Source organism: Sardina pilchardus, chromosome 5 (genome assembly GCF_963854185.1).
Source record: "Sardina pilchardus chromosome 5, fSarPil1.1, whole genome shotgun sequence".
Lineage (NCBI taxonomy): Eukaryota > Metazoa > Chordata > Actinopteri > Clupeiformes > Clupeidae > Sardina > Sardina pilchardus.
In genome coordinates this window covers 5,221,207-5,238,727 of record NC_084998.1, presented here as the reverse complement: position 1 = coordinate 5,238,727, position 17,521 = coordinate 5,221,207, and the positions used below count along the sequence as shown (strand labels likewise).

Here is a 17,521-nt window from a genome sequence, read left to right as displayed (position 1 = left end):
GCATCGATCAGATCAGATCCCCTCTGGAGATCCGCTGGATCCCGGCGCTGGAGTGGCGAGATGTGTGATCCATCTTGGGTCAATATCTGTAACTGTCAATACCTCTTAGGCTTAAACCCACAGTGAGGTTACTGTTCGTATGGGTGAAAATACTCTCTGCCTTTAGCATGTGTCCAGCCACTCCCGACTCACTAATTTGTTGGCCTTTGTTTCAATAGAAGAGGAAATCACCATTGCATGCTTCTACTTAAATGCCCTCTTTTCATGATATGATACCACTGTATCGTGAACGTTTTACATTTTCCATACATTTCACCTGAAAGTCAGATAGTAGTGTACAGTGTGTTTGACTGTCTCTCACATCTGCATTAGAGTTACTGTTGGCTCTCAACGAAAAGCATGACACACAGCACGTGCGCAGTGTGGACATTGAGACACCACAGTTATCACCTGGAGGTGCTGTGTGTGTGTGTGTGTGTGTGTGTGTGTGTGTGTGTGTGTGTGTGTGGTGTGTGTGTGTGTGTGTGTGTTTGAGAGGGTCCCGTGGACGAGTGCTGGAGGAGCAGCAGCAGCGGTGCTCCATTATTCATACCCCCACTCCTCCAGCCTGCGCACTCCTCTCAGCTCTCCTCTCCTCTCCTCTCCTCTCCTCTCCCTCCTCTCCTCTCCTCTCCTTTCTTCTCCGCTCCTCTCTCTCCTCTCCTCTCCTCTCCCCTTCTCTCCTCTCCTCTCCTCTCCTCTCCTCTCCTCTCCTCTCCTCTCCCTCTCCTCTCCTCTCCTCTCCTCTCCTCTCCTCTCCTCTCCTCTCCTCTCCTCTCCTCTCCTCTCCTCTCCTCTCCTCTCCCTCTCCTCTCCTCTCCTCTCCTCCTCCTCTCTCCTCTCCTCTCTCCTCTCCTCCCCTCATGTCCATCTGGGTGGGGACCCTTATGGCTGCTCCCCTGCGCTGCTCCGCGCGGCGCTGGATGTCTGGAGCGGATCAAAGCTCCAGCGGCCTCCTCTCTGGGACCCCCTCTAATGCTCCTCCTCTCTTTAAGCTGTGCAGTGGATTTGGGACTCCCCTGAACTTAGAGTAGGCGTGGACATTAAAGTGATATTGAAGTGGTCAACTGAGGCTTAGGATGAGGATCGCTCTGTAATACACCCCCCTCCCCTTTTGCTCCTGGTAAGTGTGTGTGTGTGCGTGTGTGTGCGTGTGTGTGTGTGTATTTTGGAGGCCAATGGGGGGCTAAGTGGTGTCGCCCGTGTAGACGGAGCATATTAAATATTGCATGTTGGCATGACGACTCTGGAGGTGATGGAGGTGGCGGAGGCTTGTCTGGACGCTGGCGCTCGGGCTCTCAGTCGACGCTGCCATGGACGAGGGGTGTTGCGGCGTGGGCCTTTGTCGGAGAGAGTCGCAGGTGCACTTCGGCCCGGTAAGACCTCGGCTTGCTTCCGTTTTTTTTCGTCCGAAGCGTTGCTTTCGTTTAGCCGTCACCTTGTGTGGGTGCTGTGTAGGTCATGTGAATGTGGCTACAGGGTGTTCCTTTGTCTCTGTGTCCAGAGGGTTTTTTTTTTTTGGTATTGTTCCGGGATGTCGTCTGTTTTGGTTTTTGTGCGCGCGGACCGGTCTATGCTTGTCATTACGGTGCAGAATTGAGCTCAATTGGGTTCTCTCAGATAAGCGAGGCCAAGGAGCCTCGTGCTGATTTATTTGTGCTGCTGCTGCTGCTGCAGCAGAATATTTTGCTGAATCGAATAATACAAAGAATTGGTTGAAAACATATGGAGATTTGTATCTCACCTCCGTGTAGCTCGAAGCCAGGTGGAATTGAGGAAAATAGTGTTTGTGTGATTGTCTTTTTTTTTTTTTTTTTTTCTAATTCATATTAAACATGCGCTCACCTTTTTATTCCACCTGACTATTACTCACACTTGGACAATACTGATGCGTCACCATTTACTGAGACCTTTTGACATACTGTTGTTATCGCACTATAAACTGGTATATTTCTTCCTCAGTGGCATTTTGCTTTCACGCATCAGTGTGTTTACAGTAGGTGTGTGTGTGTGTATGCGTATGTGTGTGTGTGTGTGTGTGTGCACGTGTCTTTGTGTGTTTATGTTTTGAAGAATGTGCTCTCCAGTCCGTTGCCCTGAAGCGGCCGTGCTGTCATATTGATGGTGCCACTGTCATAACAGACGCTGTGGGGGGGGGGGGGGGGGGGGCTGTAGGGTCGTAAAGAGGGGGCCGGCGGTGGCTAGCGTCAGATTTACGGTGACTGAGCCGGGGGGGGGGAAGGTGCTGGAGCAGAGTTGCTCTCATAGGTCAGCTGTCAAACGCAAGAGCTGCAGCCTGTTTCTAGAGAGGAGGGGGGAGAGGGAGAGGGATTTCTAATATTTACAGCTGTGTTGTAGTGTGGGTGTGTCTGTGTCTGTGTCTGTGTCTGTGTCTGTGTCTGTGTCTGTGTCTGTGTCTGTGTCTGTGTTGTCTGTCTGGATAGCCTTGACTGTGTGAGCCTTCTGGTTGCCCTACTGAATGTGTGGCCTATGATGGCGTACTACAGTGAGATGTTACTGAGATTCCTACCTGTTTCTGTCTGTCTGACTGTCTGTCTGACTGTCTGTCTTTCTCTCAACAGCTTCCTGGAGACCTCAACAAAATGCATCTCACAGACCACCCCCACCAGCAGATGATGCACATGGCTCCCAGCCAGTCAGGGTGCAGCATCGCCAGTGACTCCGGCAGCAGCAGCCTATCGGATATCTACCAGGTAGGGCCCGCCCTCTGTCCCACAAAAGCTCATGATAAATAATTCAAACGAGGAAACATCAAAAGACGCTGTCAGAGTCTTTTGTATTGGACAGTGGACCAGAGGCCGGCCGGCTGCAGTGGCTATGATTTGATTGGCCGGAGCAGACGGAGACTGATGTGTGTGTTGTTGAGGTGAATGGAGCTGAAGGTCTTGGCTGTAGTCCTCTTTAGTGTGCTCTGGTGGGCAGCAGACAGCAGACAGGAAAGGTGTCTCCCTGTTTCCCTGTCTGTCTGTCTCTCTGGCTGCTGGCGTAAAAGGAAGCTCATACCACCACCACCCCCCCTCAACCCCCACCACCCCCCTCCATTTCAGCACATCCTAAAGCTGTATATAGTACATTACATTAGACTCACCCTCCCATTACGTGACTGATTGATACTCTCCCACTCTCCCTCCCACTGTGTTTGTTGTCCTATTTCAGTGTGTACTTGCATATCTGCAAAGACATAGAATAGAAGAAATAGAATATATATTTTTTTGATCCCGTGAGGGAAATTCAGTTCTCTGCATTCAACCCAATTTAACCGAATTAGTGAACACACAGCACACAGTGAACACACAGTGAGGTGAATCACACAACCCAGAGCAGTGAGCTGCCTGCCCAACCAGCGGCGCTCGGGGAGCAGTGAGGGGTTAGGTGCCTTTACATTACAAAATGAAAAGTGATAAACAAGTGTAAAAGGGATGGAGAAGCAAAGCTTGCCCTAAAAACTGTTGCCTGTTGTCCATATCTTGAGCTAATGCTGTCGAGACGCTATTTGTATCTGCGGAACAACCTTGTATCTTTGGCCCTGACAGTGAGGAGATGTGGGCCTCCCTAATCTTCCCTGGGCTGTCATGGTCATTTAAAATCATTACCCCTCCTACAAGAGAGGGAGAGCGAGAGAGAGAGCTATACAGAGAGAGAGAGAGAGAGCGAGAGAGAGCTAGAGAGCAAGCGAGAGAGAGCTAGAGAGAGTGAGCTACAGTGAGAGAGCGAAAGAGAGAGAGCAAGAGAGAGAGCGCAAGAGAGAGAGAGCAAGAGAGAGAGAGCAAGAGAGAGAGAGCTAGAGCGAGAGAGAGCAAGAGAGAGAGAGCTAGAGTGAGAGAGCAAGAGAGAGAGCGAGCTGTGCTCTCCCTTATCCCAGGCCTGCTGATAGGCTCCACACGTTCTCCCTCGCTATCACCGTCCCTCCCAGTCATTCATCTCAGGGCCTCAGCTGGTGTCTGTCTACGCTAAGCTACGCGTGTGCCGCGCCGCTCGTCCCCCTCTGCTCTCCAGGCCCATGAGTGAGAACGCTTCTCTATCTGCTACACGGGCCCTCCGCTCTCCAGGCCCATGAGTGAGAACGCTTCTCTATCTGATGACCGCTACACGGGCCCTCTGCTCTCCAGGCCCATGAGTGAGAACGCTTCTCTATCTGCTACACGGGCCCTCCGCTCTCCAGGCCCATGAGAACGCTTCTCTATCTGCTACACGGGCCCTCCGCTCTCCAGGCCCATGAGTGAGAACGCTTCTCTATCTGATGACCGCTACACGGGCCCTCTGCTCTCCAGGCCCATGAGTGAGAACGCTTCTCTATCTGCTACACGGGCCCTCCGCTCTCCAGGCCCATGAGAACGCTTCTCTATCTGCTACACGGGCCCTCCGCTCTCCAGGCCCATGAGAACGCGTCTCTCTCTGATGACCGGTACACGCGGCCCTCTGGTCTCCAGGCCCATGAGAACGCGTCTCTCTCTGATGACCGCTACACGGGCCCTCTGGTCTCCAGGCCCATGAGAACGCGTCTCTCTCTGATGACCGCTACACGGGCCCTCTGGTCTCCTACCTGCCTGTGCTCCCCGCTCCTCTCCTAATTGTCTGGCTTTTGTTTTGGTTAAGACTTCAACTCCCCTCAGGAGGCAGGAAACCTGTGCTGACGTTAGCCAGGACAGCATGAAGATAAACCCTTCAAACAACAACAAGAAAGAAAAAAAGTGTGTTCATAATGGTCCAGTCAAATATGTGAAAGAAGGCCCACCCCCGCCCCCCCTAAACAATAGGCCCTCTCCCTTCCGTGTATTGTACTGTAGCTGGGCCCCTTACAGTACCTCTGGCTCTAAGTTCTTCCTGGTGGACTTGAAGGAAAACCACCGCCACTGGCCCCTTGGAGCTCAGTAGCCACAATCCTGTCTGCGGTTTTCAGTCCGCGCTTAAGTCTGCCATGGCCAGTTATCGGCCAGTGCATGAGCACGAGGCTTGGGTAGCACTAAACGGATTGATTATGCGCTTTTTGTCAGGACTGCTTGAAATTTGACCAGGGGATTTGCCATTGGAACGTGTGTGTATCAAAGGCATCGGTTAAGGGTTCTTTTTTGTTCTAAGATCTGATTTCCCACAAGTTCTCTACCCAAGACCCAAGAAAATGGGGGTGTACTGTATATCACTGATGGAGTTTGGCTGTCAGTATGCTGCATGGAAATCTATTACGCTGCAAGAAGTTATTAAAAAAAAGACAAATAATAATAATTTGTCTGCAACTGAAGATGATGATGATGATGATGATGATGATGATGATGATGATGATGATGATGAGGATGATGATGATGATGGTGATGGTGATGATGATGGTGTGTCCCATAGGCCACAGAGAGCGAGGTGGGAGATGTGGACCTGTCGGGGCTGCCAGAGGCCGCCGTGGACTCTGAGGAAGAGGAGGAGGAAGACGAAGACCTGGAGCGGGCCACGGACCCTCTGCTGGGGCGAGACCTGGTGCGCGAGTGTCTGGAGAAGGACCCGGCTGACCGCACCGACGACGACATCGGTGAGTGGTGTGTGTGTGTGTGTGTGTGAGAGAGAGAGAGAGAGTGTGTGTGTGTGTGTGTGTGTGTGTGAGAGAGAGAGAGTGTGTTTGTGTGTGTGTGTGTGTGTGTGTGTGTTTTTCTGTCCGTTCACCACTAAGGTGGGCTCTGGCTGTGTGTGTGCGTTGCCTGGTACAGTATGTAGGCTGAGGTCACCCTGTTCTAGGGCAGTGCCTGTGCTCCAGCAGAGGGGCTGGAAAAAGGGTGAGAACTCACCGTGCCCCCACAGGTGCTGTCTGCCCTTATCAGATAACAACTCATTCACCATCCCTCTCTCTCTCTCTCCCTCTTTCTCTCTCACTTTCTTTCTCTCCATTTCTCCCTTCCCTGTCCCTCCCTTCTCTCTCTATATCTCTCTCTCCCTCTCCCTCTACCTCTACCTTCCTACTCCTCCCTCTCTCTCTCTCCCTCCACTCTCACTCTCTATCTCTCTCTCTTTCTCTCCCTTCCCTGTCCCTTCTCTCTCTCTATCTCTCCCTCTCTGTCTACCTGCCCTCCCACTCCTCCCTCTCCCTTCTCTCTCTCTCTCTCTCTCTCTCTCTCTCTCTCTCTCTCTCTCTCTCTCTCTCTCTGTCCCCTGTGCTTTTCCCCATCCAGAGCAGCTCCTGGAGTTCATGCACCAGTTGCCTGCGTTTGCCAACATGACGATGTCTGTGAGGAGGGAGCTGTGCACCGTCATGGTGTTCGAGGTGGTGGAGCAGGCGGCCACCGTCATCCTGCAGGACAGACAAGAGGTGAGCGTCACACACACACACACACACCACAGGACAGACAAGAGGTGAGCGTCACACACACACACACACACACACACACACACACACCACAGGAAAGACAAGAGGTGAATCAGCGTAGAGTAACACATACACACACACACACACACACACACACACACACACACACACACACACACACCACAGGACAGACAAGAGGTGATTCAGCGTAACACATACACACACACACACACACACACACACACACACACACACACACACACCACAGGACAGACAAGAGGTGAACCAGCGTAACACATACACACACACACACACACACACACACACACACACCACAGGACAGACAAGAGGTGAATCAGCGTAACACATACACACACACACACACACACACACACACACACACACCACAGGACAGACAAGAGGTGAATCAGCGTAACACATACACACACACACACACACACACACACCACAGGACAGACAAGAGGTGAATCAGCGTAACACATACACATACACACACACACACACACACACACACACACACACACACACACCACAGGACAGACAAGAGGTGAATCAGCGTAACACATACACACACACACACACACACACACAAGAGGTGAATCAGCGTAACACATACACACACACACCACAGGACAGACAAGAGGTGAATCAGCGTAACACATACACACACACACACACACACACACACAGACACACACACAAGATGTGAATCAGCGTATCACATACACACATACACACACACACACACACACACACACACACACACACACACACCACAGGACAGACAAGAGGTGAATCAGCGTAACACACACACACACACACACACACACACACACCACAGGACAGGCAAGAGGTGAATCAGCGTAACACACACACACACACACACACACACACACACACACACCACAGGACAGACAAGAGGTGAATCAGCGTAACACATACATACATACACACACACACACACACACACACACCACAGGACAGACAAGAGGTGAATCAGCGTAACACATACACACACACACACACACACACACACCACAGGACAGACAAGAGGTGAATCAGCGTAACACATACACACACACACAAACCACAGGACAGGCAAGAGGTGAATCAGCGTAACACACACACACACACACACACACACACACACACACACCACAGGACAGGCAAGAGGTGAATCAGCGTAACACACACACACACACACACACACACACACACACACACACACACACCACAGGACAGACAAGAGGTGAATCAGCGTAACACATACATACATGCACACACACACACACACACACACCACAGGACAGACAAGAGGTGAGCCAGCATAGCACTCACACACACACACCACAGGACAGACAAGAGGTGAGCCAGCGTAACACACACACACACACACACACACACACACACACACACACCACAGGACAGACAAGAGGTGAGCCAGCGTAACACACTCACACACACACACACACACACACACACACACACACACCACAGGACAGACAAGAGGTGAGCCAGCGTAACACACACACACACACACCACAGTGACCACGTCTTGGAGGTGCAAACCGAGCACTGCTGCATACAGTACAGCTTGTTGGCTCTGCTTCAGCAAGTGTGTGTACTTAAGTGTTCTGGCTGACTGAAGTGAATACATCATTACTTGATCATACTTAGAGGAAATAGAATACCATGAAAATAGTGCCTGATATGATTATACTACCCGGTAAATGAATATACCCAGTCACTCAGTTAATCCGTACGTTGCCCCTGGATATGCATCTCCTCTCAGAGTGTGTTCCTCTAGAGTGGACACAGAGATGCGATGGCCGTCCACCCCATAGGTACTCTGCCAAGACCTCCGATGGACACTGAGCGAGATGTGAGATGGAACGTCCGCCATTTGTCAGTGTTGATTAGTGCAGTGTGTGAGAAGAGGCTCCATGGCAGCCCTCTCTTCCACTCTGGTGCTGTGCAGACCACTTTAGACTCTGTGTGTGTGTGTGTGTACGTGTGTGTGTGTGTGTGTGTGTGTGTGTGTACGTGTGAGTACGTGTGTGTGTGTGTGTGTGTGTGTGTGTACGTACGTGTGTGTATATATGCAGACCACTTTAAACTCTGTGTGTGTGTGTGTGTGTGTGTGTACGTGTGAGTACGTGTGTGTGTGTGTGTGTGTGTGTGTGTACGTACGTGTGTGTATATATGCAGACCACTTTAAACTCTGTGTGTGTGTGTACGTGTGTGTGTGTGTGTGTGTGTGTGTGTACGTGTGAGTACGTGTGTGTGTGTGTGTGTGTGTGTGTGTACGTACGTGTGTGTATATATGCAGACCACTTTAAACTCTGTGTGTGTGTGTGTGTGTGTACGTGTGTGTGTGTGTGTGTGTGTGTGTACGTGTGTGTGTGTGTGTGTGTGTGTGTGTGTGTGTGTGTGTGTGTGTGTGTGTGTGTGTGTGTGTGTGTGTGTGTGTGTGTGCGTGTGTGTGTGCGTGTGTGTGTGTGTGTGTGTGTGTACGTGTGTGTGTGTGTGTGTGTGTGCGTGTGTATACGTGTGTGTATACGTGTGTGTGTGTGTGTGCGTGTGCGTGTGCGTGTGCGTGTGCGCGTGCGCGTGCTCGTGTGTGTGTGTGTATACGTGTGTGCGTGTGCGTGTGCGTGTGCGCGTGCGCGTGCTCGTGTGTGTGTGTGTGCGCGTGTTCGTGTGTGTGTGTGTATACGTGGTGTATACGTGTGTGTGTGTGTGTATACAGTACGTGTGTGTGTGTGCGCGCGCGCTGTGCAGTGTATACGATCCGTGCTTATGTGTGCTTGCGGCGCTCTGCGCGTTGGCGTGTGTCATCAATCATTAGTCCGGGCTGCTGGGATAATGAATTAACTTACATGGCCGCCTAAAAGGCAAATCTTTTAGGAAGTGCGCACCCAAGCCGGCGTGACAGCATAATAATAAATTTAACTCCCAGACCAATTTTATTAACACACAGGGGACGGCAGCACTGTCAAGAGAGCCACGGGGAAAGAGGACCTTCATCTTATCAGTGTTAATGCACCAGGATGCCCTTTTGAGAGACTCACATGTTCTCTCTCTCTCTCTCTCTCTCTCTCTCTCTCTCTCTCTCTCTCTCTGGAGGTTCCTGTTTGCTTGAGCCATCGGAGCTAATCGGCTCGTAGAGTCTTAGTGTCTCGCCTAAACGTGTGATATAGATTGCGATTCGGTCATGGATTATTCATGATTGAAAAGTGGACAGTGCCGGGCTGATAGAGGCGACCATGGCGTCGATGGAGCCGTCTGAAGTGCTGTCTCTGTGGGGTGTGTGTGTGTGTGTGTGGGGGGGGGGGACTGGCTCATGTGCTCTCTGCTGTCTGTCAAATCAGTCAATCAAACGGTTATTTTTGGAGCACCTTCCGCACAGTCACTGACACTCAAAGTGCTCTGCAGAAGGGCAGTTCTAGAGAAAAGAACAGAATATTGAACGATTTCAAAACAAAAGACAATAAAAGAAAAATGTCACAAAATGAAGTCTTAAAATACTGTGACTAAAAGAAGTATGTGAATAAATATGAAACCCTTACTCCCTAGTGTATCAGTTAATGTAATATGTAGCCTCTTGGTAAAATATGTCCCCAAGAGAGATCACTGTTTGTGCATTCTCTCTGTGGGCGGCTTCGTGTTGTCAGTGAGCTGAATCATGAGTCTGTGTGAGCGTACTCTATGTGTGCTGTAGTGGATGAGAGTGTAGCCACGCCTTGATTCAGTCAATAATCAGTGCTAATACTGTTACAATTAATCACCACGGCAATATTTGGATAGTTCTGCTGCATAGGCACTTCTTCCCCACTGGTCTGGCATGTCAAGGGAGGTCTGGTGGAATCCTGAACACGTTCTGCACTCCCAATATGTAGCAGCGGGCTCATTCCACATTGCTATGTAACAAGGGACACTTGAAACCAAGCCGTTTAAACCAAAAAGATAATGTATTGAAAATGCAACAAATGTCTAGGAGAGAACAGCAGGCCCCTTGAGCCTTCCTGGTCAGGCGTACAGTACATGTACCTGACCTCTCTCTTCATCATGCACTCAATATATACAGTATATATATAGCACCTCAAATGGTTCTATTGCATGCTTCATATATGGCGCCCCTAAATGGCTCTTTAAAGCATTTTGAAGGGTTCATCAAAGGAACCCCTACGGGTTCTTTAAAGCCTGCATGGTTCTACCACCCCAAGAACCCTTTTGTGGCCGCCCAGGATAAGTAACGTTTTGACCAAAGATTCTAGAACAGAGCAAGATGGATCACTGGCCGGAGAATACGTTGGATTTTTTGAAGTACATTTTAACGCTCCATGGGCGCCATTTTGGTAAGCCGAAAAGTAATAAATCGTGCCTTTCACACGGCCAGATCATTACCGAGTAACAAAACAAAACAAAAAACAGCTGGCAACGGCAAAAACAGCTGTTGAAGTGGGTTTATATGATTGGAACTGTGTCAGAAATGTTGCTGAGCTTACCGAAATGGCGTCCTGTACCGTACTTCATTCTTTTGACGCAACTGATCCATCTTGCTCTGTTCTAGAATCTTTGGTTTTGACCCTACAGTACATTTTGCCTGCAGGGTCGAAAACGTTGCTTATCTTTTTTTAACATTAAAATATGAGAGCTCAAAGCAGTGTTGCGGACATTTATCCTCTTTTACTGAAGCAAGTTTCATTAGTCCTGCACCTGCCAAGAGGTGGGAAGTGCACAGCGTAACGTCCAGGATAAGCCCCACACACACACGCTCAGGTGTGTGCACAGCGTAACGTCCAGGATAAGCCACACACACACGCTCAGGTGTGTGCACAGCGTAACGTCCAGGATAAGCCACACACACACGCTCAGGTGTGTGCACAGCGTAACGGCCAGGATAAGCCCCACACACACACGCTCAGGTGTGTGCACAGCGTAACGGCCAGGATAAGCCCCACACACACACACGCTCAGGTGTGTGCACAGCGTAACGGCCAGGATAAGCCCCACACACACACACGCTCAGGTGTGTGCACAGCGTAACGGCCAGGATAAGCCCCACACACACACCCGCTCAGGCGTGTGCACAGCGTAACGGCCAGGATAAGCCCCACACACACACCCGGTCAGGCGTGTGCACAGCGTAACGGCCAGGATAAGCCCCACACACACACCCGGTCAGGCGTGTGCACAGCGTAACGGCCAGGATAAGCCCCACACACACACCCGGTCAGGCGTGTGCACAGCGTAACGGCCAGGATAAGCCCCACACACACACCCGGTCAGGCGTGTGCACAGCGTAACGGCCAGGATAAGCCCCACACACACACCCGGTCAGGCGTGTGCACAGCGTAACGGCCAGGATAAGCCCCACACACACACCCGGTCAGGCGTGGCCTGTGCGTCCAGGCGTCTCTCATCCCTCTCTGTCGCCCCCTGCAGCTGGACCTGTGGTACGTGATCGTGAACGGCTCGGTGGAGATCGGCCACGCGGACGGCCGCGCGGAGCTCCTGTGCATGGGCAACAGCTTCGGCATCTCGCCCTCGCTGGACAAGCAGTACATGAGCGGCCTGGTGCGCACCAAGGGGGACGACTGCCAGGTGAGACGCCCTCAGGCTCCTGTGTGTGTGTGTGTGTGTGTGTGTGCGTGCGTGTGTGTGTGCGAGTGTGCGTGTGTGTGTGTGAGTGTGTGTGCGTGTGTGTGAGTGCGTGCGTGCGTGTGTGTGTGTGTGTGTGTGCGCGTGTGTGTGTGCGTGTGTGTGAGTGCGTGCGTGCGTGCGTGTGTGTGTGTGTGTATGTGTGCGTGTGTGTGCGTGCGTGTGTGTGTGTGTGTGTGCACGTATGTATGTGCATGTGCGTGTGAAACACTTCCTGTTATGGTATATCATATAGCCTCCAGTTATATGGTGTATATGTGTATACGGTAAATACAATATAGTCTATGAGTTATTAGTTAAGTCTATTAATGCCATTACTAACCATGTGCTACTCATTAGTATCACATCTTGACGCGTTTTTAGCAGGTGCAGCAGCCACTTCCAAAACTTACAGCCACTGCATATCTGCAGAAGGAGACAATAGCTCTCTTTTCCCAACACGCCGATTGTTATGTGCTTCTTTCGGTTCTGCTATTCTCTGTCCCGTTGAAACGTACCGCTGCTCCTGAATGACATGATTTCGTATGGTCCACGTTACTCATGGCCGTGATCGCAGTGTGTGAGTTTGGCTGTCCCTAAGCTGTGGCCACTCTTTTGGAGGCTCTTCCTCTCTCGGGCCGACCTGTTTGTGAACTGCTGCTGAGCAACAGTGTGTGCTGTGGTTTAGTGTCGCCGCCAACCAGAGCAGAGACCTGCGCCTAAAAATAGTGCAGGAAGATGATGTCTGTTGAACAACACAGGGTGACTTTTCTTTTATAGGCTTAGAGCAAGTTTGAGTTTGTGCGTCTGCATGTGCGATGTGAGTGTGTGTGTGTGTGTGCGTGCGCGTGTGTGTGTGTGTGTGGGTGTATTCACCACTTCTCTGGTCCTTCAGCGCGACACACACGCAGCACTTCCCTTTGTAACATTCCGAGAAGTGCGAGCGACGGTCACCTTTTTTTAAGATAGCCACTTTAGTCTCCGTTCGGGCCGCATGCATGAGAGGTGTGCGCCGCCGAACGTCCCCTCTCCGATCGCCCGAACGTCCCCGGGTCTCCTCCATGTCTCGGTACTACGAGTCCGCCCTGCTGCTGTTTGAGTACCCTACGCTGGTCAGGAGTAGCGTGCTGCTCTACTACCAGTTCACTAAGTGTCCCCATGTGATTGTGGACCAGTTTGTGTGCATCGCCCAAGAGGACTACTGGCGCATCCTCAACCATGTGGAGAAGAACACGCACAAGGTGGAGGAGGAGGGCGAGATCGTCATGGTGAAGGAGCACCGGGAGCTGGACCGCAGCGGGACGCGCAAGGGACACATCGTCATCAAGGTGAGGGGGCGGAGAGGACACACACACACACACACACACACACACACACATCTTCTATTTATTCTTGTATGTTGTTTTAATGTATTTTTTTCATATACTGATTGTGAAGCACTTTGGTTTTAAATGTGCTATACAAATACATTTTACTTACTTACTTACTTACACACACACACACACACACACACACACATTGTATAGGCTTTGTTTGATTCCACTTTACAAGTCAAGTTACCTTTGGAATCAAATCCTCTGAATAATCCAGTAGATGAAAAGCAGTTCAGCAGCCTATCATGAGTTCCAATGATATAGGACACATCGTGTCTTCCAAATAAACACGCGCACAAACACTCAAAACAGCACAACACATGTCACCTGCTTGGCCATCTCTAGTGAGTTGAGCGTGTTGTTTCTCTGGAGGTTTGAGCAACGCTGTGCTTTCCCCCGTGCTGGGCTGCTCACTCTTCTGTGCTGTGCTGTGCTGTGCTGTGCTGTGCTGTGCTGTGCTGTGCTGTGCTGTGCTGTGCTGTGCTGTGCTGTGCTGTGCTGTGCTGTGCTTTCCCCCGTGCTGTGCTGTGCTGTGCTGTGCTGTGCTGTGCTGTGCTGTGCTGTGCTGTGCTGTGCTGTGCTGTGCTGTGCTGTGCTGTGCTGTGCTGTGCTGTGCTGTGCCTCGCTGTGCCTCATGTGACCGCTTCTCTCTGAGAGAGCTGTGGAGGAGCAGGAGAAACCGAGGGGGCCTTTTACAGAAGCACTCCTTTGTCTTCCATCGCCACACAGTCAATGGCATGTCAAATGAATTACACACACTTTCTAATTAGTTTTGGCAGTGGGGAATTTTGATGAAGTCATATATTTTATGTCTTTCATTTTCTTTTTTTTTTTTATTGCTTTTGTTTTTTTCGTAATATATCAGTTCTCCCTTTTTGTGGACAGCTTACAGTTCCGAAGTGAGTGTTGGTTTCTAATCCTGTACGTGTCAAGCAATTCTGGTTTCCTTTACAATCACTCCAGTCATGTGACGGCTGTCAGTTTCCTTAAAAATGGCCTCATTAAGGATGCCCTCCTAATAGCACACGCTGTTCACCGAGTCCCAAGCAAAGAGCAGCTGCTGTGTGTCTGGACTGGTCTCTGTCTCTGGTATCTGTGTGTGTGTGTGGTCTCAAGTTGATCCCGGGGTGTGTGTTGTGTTCCCAGGGGACACCGGAGCGTCTGATCATGCACCTGGTGGAGGAGCCGTCGGTGGTGGACCCCACCTACATCGAGGACTTCCTGTTGACCTACCGCACCTTCCTGTCCAGCCCGATGGACGTTGGCCGCAAGCTGCTGGAATGGTTCAAGATGGACACCCTCCGAGACACGGTGTGTGTGTGTGTGTGTGTGTGTGTGTGCGCGTGTGTGTGTGTGTGTGCGTGTGCGTGTGTGGGTGTGTTTGCGTGGGTACTTTATGTATGGCTAAAGGACTTAAAGGTTGTTTGTTTGAATCTTGGGACTAATGCTAACCTTGTCTCAGGTTGCTCACTTGACCAATGGAACTCCTACTTGATGCAATTCAGAGCAACCATGTTTTCTTGATTACTTAATTAAAACAAACAGTTTTTTTCTCTTTGCTTTAAATGTAAACCTAATGAATATAAACTCATTGAAGGCTGATAAATGATCAATTATTTTCATATTTGACCTTTTGATACAAATGTACTGCAGTGCCGTAAGCAGAATTAGCAGAATTCAGCAGCCAACAAAAGCAGTTGATGTGTGTTTAACTATTGACCACAGAGAGGAAATAGAAATGCACTGATGATGAGATGATTTGATTTGATAGTCTGATCTGTATCTCAAAGTTGTTGCTCCCAGGGGCCTCCCAGAACCCTTTTGCTTTTCTGCGGTCCTCAATGGTTAAACTCTCTCTGTCTGTTGCTGTGTCTGTGCAGGTCACAAGAATAGTGCTCTTGTGGGTGAACAACCATTTCAACGACTTTGAAGGGAACCCAGAAATGACCCACTTCCTAGAGGACTTTGAGAAGCATCTTGAAAGAGAGGTGAGTGGCACTGGCTGGTGCTCATCACCAAGTGCTCTTCGAAGTGTGTGTGTGTGTGTGTGTGTGTGTGTGTGGAGTCTTCTCTGACTTCCCGTTGAGGCTCAGTGTTGGTGTGTGTTGGTGGTCACTGTTAAGGCGATCAGATAGAGGTCTTTGCAAAACACTATCAGCGTTAAGCAGCTCCAGTTCAATTCTGCCAGATAGTCATTCTATTAGTAATTATTATTCATTATTAAAGCCATTCATAACTAATGGCGCAGTCATTATCTAATAGTGGGACGGTGAAGAGTGACGGTTTAGTGTCAGGATAGTTACACTCTGGATATTTAATTTAACGACGGGTGCTGTATATATCAATAATAGGCAAACGAATGCTGACCGTATGCAATATTTTTATGGGACTCGCGTATCGTGTGCTGCACTCATTACAGCGGTCACCAGCAGCAGCAGCTTGTCCTTGTGCGTCCTGCGTGAGGGTGTGTGTGTGTGTGCGTGTGTGTGTGTGTGTGTGTGTGTGTGTGTGTGTGTGTGTGTGTGTGTGTGTGTGTGTGTGTGTGTGTGTGTGTGTGTGTGTGTGTGTGTCCTGTGTGAGGGTGGGCTCCAACGTCCCGTTATCCCAACTGTTAACGACGTTATTGTAGTCTAATAGGAAACACCATCTGGGGTGCTGCTCTGCTCCCTGGGTGGGCTACTCCCGCTGCCTATTGCTCTCTGGCCCTAGTGTGTGTGTGTGTGTGTGTGTGTGTGTCCACTGCCATCAGTTCCTATAGTGTGTGTGTGTGTGTGTGTGTGTGTCTGTGTGTGTCCACTGCCCTCAGCTCCTATAGTGTGTGTGTGTGTGTGTGTGTGTGTGTGTGTGTGTGTGTGTGTGTGTGTGTGTGTGTGTGTGTGTGTGTGGGCGCGCTGTTCCTACGCACTGTGCTCTGTTCCTATGTTTACATTTAGTCATTTAGCTGAGCTTTTATCCAACGGGACTTTTACCGTATTACAATAAAAGGGAACAATCCAGGAGTTGTGCGACTAGGACACGTTGGTGCAACATTAAGTACTATTTTAACAGACTAGAGTGAACACACACACACACATACACACACAGACCAGAATGAAGCGAATGTCTGTCTGTGGTCAGTGCTAGATGAAGCTGGTCCAGTTGTGTGAGCGCTCACTGCTCCTAATATAGACAAGATCAGATACAGGAACATGTTAAAGGTCAAACTCACAAGTGCTAATATTTCACATCTCTTTGTGTCTATGTGGCTATAATGGCAACTTGTAGCTGTTATGGTCGTTATACTGGGAGTCAATCTGAGACTGTGTTTCCTCTGTGGCCCTGTGTGTGTGTGTGTGTGTGTGTGTGTGTGTGTGTGTGTGTGTGTGTGTGTGTGTGTGTGTGTCTGTGTGTGTGTCTGTGTCTGTGTCTGTGTCTGTGTCTGTGTCTGTGTCTGTGTCTGTGTCTGTGTGTGTGTGTGTGTGTGTGTGTGTGTGTGTGTGTGTGTGTCTCTGTGTCTCTGTGTGTCTGTGTGTCTGTGTCTCTGTGTGTGTGTGTGTGTGTGTGTGTGTGTGTGTGTGTGTGTGCGTATGTGTAGAAGATGAAGGGCCACCTGCGGCTGCTGAACATCGCGTGCGCTGCCAAGGCCAAGTGGCGGCAGGTGACGCTGCAGAAGCCGTCTCGTGAGTCCCCGCTGCTCTTCTCCCTGCTGGGGGGCAGCGAGCGCGGATTCGGCATCTTCGTGGAGGCCGTGGAGGAGGGCAGCAAGGCGGCCGAGGCAGGACTCAAGCGAGGAGACCAGGTGAGGCTCCGCACACACACACACACACACACACACACACACACACACACACACACACACATAGTATTTACCTCAAGCGCGGAGACCAGGTGAGGCTCCGCACACACACACACACACACACACACACACACACACACACACACACACACACACACACATAGTATTTACCTCAAGCGCGGCGACCAGGTGAGGCTCCACACACACACACACACACACACACACACACACACACACACACACACACACACACACATAGTATTTACCTCAAGCGCGGAGACCAGGTGAGGCTCCGCACACACACACACACACACACACACACACACACACACACACACACACACACACACACATAGTATTTAC

At 50.4% G+C, this 17,521-nt stretch overlaps 1 protein-coding gene across 4 annotated transcripts in view; it reads left to right on the top strand.

Moving 5' to 3' along the window:
- rapgef6 (Rap guanine nucleotide exchange factor (GEF) 6) overlaps window positions 1-17,521 on the top strand; it is a 115,036-nt gene that overhangs the window by 57,841 nt on the left and 39,674 nt on the right. For all 4 annotated transcript variants that reach the window (XM_062536047.1, XM_062536046.1, XM_062536048.1 and 1 more), the window contains 8 exons: window positions 2,622-2,753; window positions 5,398-5,578; window positions 6,213-6,349; window positions 11,816-11,974; window positions 13,186-13,338; window positions 14,530-14,694; window positions 15,264-15,371; window positions 16,958-17,161. In XM_062536047.1, the coding sequence (XP_062392031.1) occupies window positions 2,622-2,753; window positions 5,398-5,578; window positions 6,213-6,349; window positions 11,816-11,974; window positions 13,186-13,338; window positions 14,530-14,694; window positions 15,264-15,371; window positions 16,958-17,161 (1,239 nt within the window). The remainder of the gene's footprint in view (window positions 1-2,621; window positions 2,754-5,397; window positions 5,579-6,212; window positions 6,350-11,815; window positions 11,975-13,185; window positions 13,339-14,529; window positions 14,695-15,263; window positions 15,372-16,957; window positions 17,162-17,521) is intronic.